The sequence below is a fragment of the Magnolia sinica genome, chromosome 14 (genome assembly GCF_029962835.1).
Source record: "Magnolia sinica isolate HGM2019 chromosome 14, MsV1, whole genome shotgun sequence".
NCBI lineage: Eukaryota > Viridiplantae > Streptophyta > Magnoliopsida > Magnoliales > Magnoliaceae > Magnolia > Magnolia sinica.
Genome location: NC_080586.1, coordinates 9,387,758 through 9,394,826, shown reverse-complemented (window position 1 = coordinate 9,394,826; position 7,069 = coordinate 9,387,758). Strand labels below are relative to the sequence as shown.

The window sequence follows — 7,069 nt, the reverse complement described above, 5'->3', positions numbered from 1 at the left end:
CCGTCCATCCGTCTCCCTGTATCATTTTAACACTTGATCCTAAACTTAAACAGATCCTAATCTCAGATGGACCACACAACTGGAAATAGTGATAAATGACCATTGAAAGTTTTGGATCAAGCTTATATTTATATTTTCCCTTCATCCAGGTCTGGTTGAACTTATCAACGGGTTGGATGGAAAGGAAACATTACGATGGGCATTACTGGGGGCCCTACGAAGTTTTTAACAGTGGGTTCAATCAACATTGTTTCCTGTGGTGTGGCCCACCTGAGATTTTTATCTGCTTAATTTTGGAAGACACTTCCTAAAATGGGCCGGAGAAACGGATGGATAGCGTGGATGGGCCCCGCGGTGCTGTTACCCGGATTAACACCTAATCCTCCCTCCAGAGAAGAAAAGCTTAAAAGGGCTTGAAGATGATTATTTTATATCTTGAGGTTTGAATGATGGCTGTGAGTAGCACTAGAGGATGCCCTGTGGCTCACCTGATGAACGGATTGGATGGAATATACACACCACTGTCTGCCCCACATGCAACCCATGGTTGGGGTATCTTCTCCGTTGTTCCCTACAATGTGGCCCACCTCAGTTGTTTACTGGACTGAATTTTAGTAATAGGCCCTAAAATAGAAGGACACACCTGATGTTCGGAGTGGATGTCACACATTTCAACGGAGGGCCCACAGATTGTAGGTGTTGTGGATTAATCCGATCCGCCGGACGGGATTGTTTTTACTAGATTGTAGGATTTGACGAAAGCAAGATAGCGATGGAAATCTATTTTCAAAGTCTTGATATTCGAGAGATAGATATCAAGTCTCTGTCCAAACTGTTGCTATTTGGAAGAAATAACAAGTGGCAGTACGAAATTTAGGTGGTTCAAACTAAACCGTCCAAATCATGGGGCCCACATTTTCATCGATTGTAAACATAGAAGATAAAAAAATAAAAAGGCTGACTTGATGTAGTAAATGGCCCATTTATCAACCCGTAATGGACGGTTGAAATGAAAAGTAAAAGTGATGAGCTCAACAAAAGTTTTTCCACCACCAGATATCATTATCGTCCAATCAATCTGATTTTGGGTTTATGATATATCTAAAGTGGGCCCCACCACATGCAAGGTTTATTTTGCCTCGCGCGCATGTCAAGTATTCAATTCCTGATGCATGCGCATGAAGGAAACAACAACGTGTGCCAGAGTATCAAATACTCCCCATCAGTGCATCCATTTAAATTCCGGCGTGTGCTATATTCAACGGACAGGATCATCTTTTACGAAGTGGAAAACACCCGAGCTTTGTGAGTCCCACCATGATTTATATGAGGAATCCAGTCCGTCCAACAGGTCAGAAACCTTATGTTCATCGTATATACGAAAGATCAACCAGATAGAAATCTCAGACGGCCCACAACAATGGGGAAAATGTACTCGCCTGACCTTTTGATCAGGCTGATTTTTTTTATATACACTTCATCCTTGTGAATCACACCTGATGAACGGGTATGATGCAAAGTACACGCCACGTGGCCCCACACACAAACCTACGATTTGCGTCCCATCCCCATTGTTCCTTGTGGTGTGGCCCATATGAGTTGTGTATCGGACGGCTCGAGTATAATGTACACACAACACCGCCAGCATCATCATATAATAATTTGAAAAGGAGAAGTTAGGTATTGCAATAGTTTCTAGGGGCACTTTCGTCCAAGAATGGCGAAATTTAAACCGAGGCCTATAAGCTAGAATGACGAAAATGCCCTCTATGCTTGTGGTCCAAGAAATTCCGGAAACAGGCAAACTCGGACAAACCAAGCGAGGACTAAGCAAAACCGCATCCTTTTCAAATTGACCAAAATACCCTGGAGGCCTTGAAAAAGCATGCATGCATGCATGCCAATCCAGGCCGTCCATATCGTGGGTCCCACCGTAGATGAAGCCGTCCAAATCCTAAATCCTCTACCGTAGACGAAACCTACTCAAAGATCACACTGATCGGACGCCTTGAAAAAGCTTGCATGCATGACAATCCAGGCCGTTCAAATCGTGGGTCCCACCGTAGATGAAGCCTACTCGAAGATCACACTGATCGGACAGACTTACCTACGCCGTCGGTTTGTGAATCGCTGGCAATTTTCGTCCGTCTGATGGCCACCATTTCACAAACTCGAGTTATTCCTATACCGATGGTGGGCCCCACGATTTCCACATGCATAGAGCACGTTCACATTGACAACAGTATACGGAGGGGGGATTTGAGGGCATTTCAGTCATTTCAATGGGCAATTGAAGAAAAGGAAAAAAGGGGGAAGAACTTGCAGAAGAAAACCGATGCATTTCCGACCATCAACGACAAGATTTCAAGAATGACCAAAATACCCTCATATATGACGATAAAAAATCCCTTCTTTCTTTTCTTCTTTCCGTTCTCCCTTCGTAATTAATCGTTTCGGCAATCAACATGCAACACAATATAATAAACAGAAAAGGAGCAGAGAAGAAGATGAAGAAGGGCATTTTCGTCATTCGAAAGTCCATCTCCTATGTTCTCGCCTGAAATTACCATCCATGGACGAGCTCTGAGCACTTGTGCTTGATCCAACGGAACCCTTTTCTGAAAGATGCCTTGACTTTTCCTTCCATGGCGTACATCTTGTATTTCGCGACGCGCTTCCGCCTCTTCATCTCCGGATCGTTGAAGCTCCAGGACGACTTCGAGCCCGAGGACGAAGATGCCTTGGCCTTGCCGCTGCGGTGGGCCGAGGAGGAGACGATTGAGGTCGGGCGATTTGGCGGTGGAGGATCGAAGTAGGTCTGGCCGCTGCTGAATTCCCTGCCATTCACGATCTCCAGATTTCGGACTCCGGCGGCACCGTTGCTGCGGCGGCCGCGGCAACGGAAGCCGCCGTGGAGATCGGCCATGGGCGAGGGAGAGAGAGACAGAGAGACAGAGAGGGCGAGATGAGAGGTATATAGGGATTTTCCGAAGGGTATTTTGGGCTTAAGGTATTTTTAGAAGAGAGAGAGAGAGAGAGAGAGAGAGAGAGAGAGAGGACAGCGGAGGAGAGAGAGGAGCTTCGCTGTGTATTTGCGTGGATGGATGGATGGGAAGGGCGTTTTTTAGTTTTGAGAGAGAGAAGTGGGAGACTTTTTCTACATCGCGACGTAAACTTTGCAGCGTACGTTGCCCCATTGGACAACGCATCTGAAGATGATCTAATAATCTAAACCCTCCATTTTTTATGAATCATGCCAAAATGTTCATAAAACAAATATTGTACGGAAAATTGGTATTATCCGTTGATATATTTTGTATCAATGTGGCCATTAAAATGAAAGCTTTCGATGGCTGGAATTTTAACGAGTGAAATCAATGGTAAGACTCACCCTTTCACCATGATTATTTTATCATAATCCACTAAATATAGTGCCCATAATGGACGGTCCCTATTATCATAGGATTTTGACTGTTGGGCCACTTGACGGACACGGTCTGGTGAATCTGAGTGGCGACTCACAGCGGAGACAAAGTCCAGTGGGAGACGTGGAGGGCATCGAGGCGGTTTGTTAGAATACATTGCGATGCATGAGTATACTATACATCGGGACATCAGTCTTCGTATTTACGGTCATATTTCAACGATCAAAAATGTCTATATGATGTGAATCGCTTGGAAAAGTGTAGTGTACACAAACAATTATCAGATTTGAATATTTAATAATTTTATTGTTTTACTATTTTACTTTTATTATGGACGGTCCGAATAATCTTTGGAAAATCGTAAGTTTGAAATATTTTAACAAGAAATCGTTTGGGTTATCTCTATCCACGGTGAGGTCCATTGCATAAACGATTTGGATCAATTAAAAGAAACCCGATAACGGCTAAACTTCCGACGGTTCCTATTACAATATACCGAGTATTAGCCGTCCGTAGACCCACACGCAGCAAACATGGCAACATTGGAATTGTGTTGTGCATCTGATCGGTGAAATCTGTGTCCCCCACTGTGACGATGACCGTTCAAATAATAATTTGAAGATATTTTCAGGTGGACCATCTATATCAGAAAAGATTGGATGGCTTAAAAAAGATATTAACTGTTGATATTCAATGTACATCTGCACCGTCCGATGAGTAGATTATCCTTATTTTTTTACCGGTTTTATCTTCAAGGTGGGTTCCACCTTATTTACGGCTCAGATGTCATTTTAAAATGTGGCCCACTTTATTAACTGTTCCATCTCTTTTTTGAGAGAGAGATACGTGTGGGCTAACAAACTTCGTTTCTACTTCGTTGAGGGCGTGACCGGATTTGGTGTGGCCCCGGACTCACCCAAGACAGTGATGCCCTTAATGTGGGGGCCACCTTGATGTATTTATTTTCGATCCATGCCGTCCATCTATTTTTTCAGATCAACTTAGGGCATGAGCCAAAAAAGGAAGTATATCCAATGCGCAGGTGGACCATGCCATAGGGAACAGTTGTGATTAACCATTAATGGGCCACGAAAGTTTTGGAAGCTGATTTTTATTTTTATTTTTCTTCTTTATCAACAGGTTGGATGGAAAATAAATATTAGGGAAAATGTACGATGGGCAATAGAAATTTTCTAATGGTTGGGCGTTTAATCACCACTGTTTCCTATGGTATGGTCCAGCCGAGATTTGGATCTTCTTGATCTGAAAAAATGGATGGACCGCGTGGATATAGATTATATACATCAAGGTGAGCCCGACGGTTAGGGCTGCACCTAATCCACTGTATGGAACGGCTCTATCAGTCCAGTATTCGATACTCGACCGTGGATATGCCGAGTATAGTCAGGTTTTGGTTTGTACGATTTGGACCCATGGTTCACTGATCCGAACCATTGTCCTATTGCGCCCCACTACGACCATGATCCAAGACCACACTATGGATGGACCGTGGTCCGTTATCTAATTGACAAGACAATGCAGTGTGGGTCCAGAGAAGAAAGGCCCGATCTTTGCGGACATGATCTTCCGTTATGGGATATTTCTAGGTCTTCAGGGTGGGCCCAGAGAAACCATCTATCCGGATCACAGAACCATGGACCACACTTGTGCAGGCTGAAAATCCAATTGCACGAGTACATTGACAATCTATAGTTCTTTTTCTTTTTTTTTCTTATTCTTCTTGGTATATATGTATATTTTTTTATTTTTTATTATTATTTTATGTAGAGCGGATGATAGATAATTTCATGGCCAAGACGGATTAGAAAAGGCCCAGAGACAAAAATGATCTAAATTGTCGGAACTTAAAATGATGTATTTGGCAACTTGGAAAGAGTTATCAAATATAAAATATATGATTTTTAATAAGACAGGCTACTTTAGCCCCCCAATCAGGTTGCACAAGTCAAATTTGTGTAGTACCATCAGATCAACTGTCATTTTCCTATTTTAATAGTGAATTTTTGTTTGGTTATAATTGAAACAGTGTGATGAAGTGAAATAGAACACTTACTATTTTTTACCGAAAACCTTGTGCACTAGTAGACATGTTAAGACGCAACTTTTAAAAGTTCATAAACCAATTTTATATTTTATTAAATATATTTTCTATTTCTTAATGTTCTTTCCTCTTAGATTCAAGAAGTCTCTCCGAGGTGTCCGGAGATGTTCCATGGATTTTGGATAGTTATCCCATGGAGGAAAATGTTGCTGGACATCAAATCCTTTCCTGCGTCAGTTTTTGCATGCAAGTTGATTAGAAACGTCCAGTTACTAGATTTACCATAGGAGTGTGGTTCCGAAGTTGCACTGACTTGGAGATCCTATCTACTCTATGGGTGGGCTACTAAATGGACATCTGGACACTAACAATAAGACTTGCAGTAGTCTAAGTTCAGATGGAGAAGTAGAAATGGTGATTCGTGTTATTTTTGGGCCATGCTCCGATTTTGATATTTCATATACGTGTGCATGTGTGCCACGTGTACAACAAACTAGTTACATTATGTTCATTTTTTTCTTTTATGAATCCGTATTCCCTGTTTGTACACGCAATGTGATTATTACTTCGTTAATGACATTGTCTGTCACGCCCCAAAATTCGAGTACAGAGTGTGCACCCTCAGACCTGAATTTCAGTTCGTAACTCGTATACAAAGTGTACTAATTTAATTCATTAATCAGTTTAATCAGAGATGATAATTATATTCAATATAAGGTCCATCATAATCTCAATCACACATGCGTAATACTTAACATCAATCAAATAAACATATATAAATCTTGACGACTCTTAAAATAAAATAAACCTTAAAATCATTCATTTATTATACCATTATAATATAATGATATTTATTCCATGCTAACATTATTACAAAGAAATAAATCTAAATAATTGCTGAAAGTCTTAAAATAAATGTCAGTATGCATTATTCATTAATTAAACTGTGTTAACAAAATAAAATATATAATTAAAAATTTTCTAATACCGCCACTTCATCCTTGGATAGGTATGGCCATGTTTCAGGCAGGTCGTGTTCAGGTACAGTAGATCCTTCCGGTTCTTGCGTCACATCATCTGCTAATGGCTCCTCTGTATGGTTTTTCCATCAAGAAAAATGTAAGCTGGCCAGACTTAGTGATATAACCCAGCATGGTTCATAATCATAGTAATTAAAATAATACATAAATATATGTACAATGATATGAATGTAAAATGATATATGAATGCATCAGATGGGATGATCGTCCATCTGCTTGGGTTGGAAGTCGTCAACTCGCATCCACCCGTTGGGTAGGCTTCCACCTTTCGGTAGGCTTGGGCATAGCCCGCATCTGGTAACGCTCTACCAGGATCGACATTTCTTCTAGGGAGGGCCCCTAGGATCGACCATGCATTATGCAATGAATGAATAAAGGATGATATGTAAATGCATATTTTTCATATTTGGCAAAGTTGTCTTGATTAAAATATTCACATATAAATTTATCGTACAATTATCATATCAAAATATTCAAACCAGTAAATCAATCAAACAATCACAATGATTTATTTTAATTTTAATGAATTATGAGACAAGTTG

At 40.9% G+C, this 7,069-nt stretch overlaps 1 protein-coding gene across 1 annotated transcript; it reads right to left on the bottom strand.

Moving 5' to 3' along the window:
* Positions 1 to 2,547: 2,547 nt before the first annotated feature.
* LOC131225720 (uncharacterized) lies at positions 2,548 to 3,075 on the bottom strand. Its single transcript, XM_058221298.1, has one exon. The coding sequence runs from the start codon at positions 2,924 to 2,926 to the stop codon at positions 2,564 to 2,566; it is 363 nt and encodes a 120-aa protein (XP_058077281.1). The 5' UTR covers positions 2,927 to 3,075; the 3' UTR covers positions 2,548 to 2,563.
* Between the last annotated feature and the right edge of the window lie 3,994 nt (positions 3,076 to 7,069).

Coding starts and splice junctions, on each gene's coding strand:
- LOC131225720 (XM_058221298.1), bottom strand. CDS start 2,926: ATGGCCGATCTCCACGGCGGCTTCCGTTGCCGCGGCCGCCGCAGCAAC.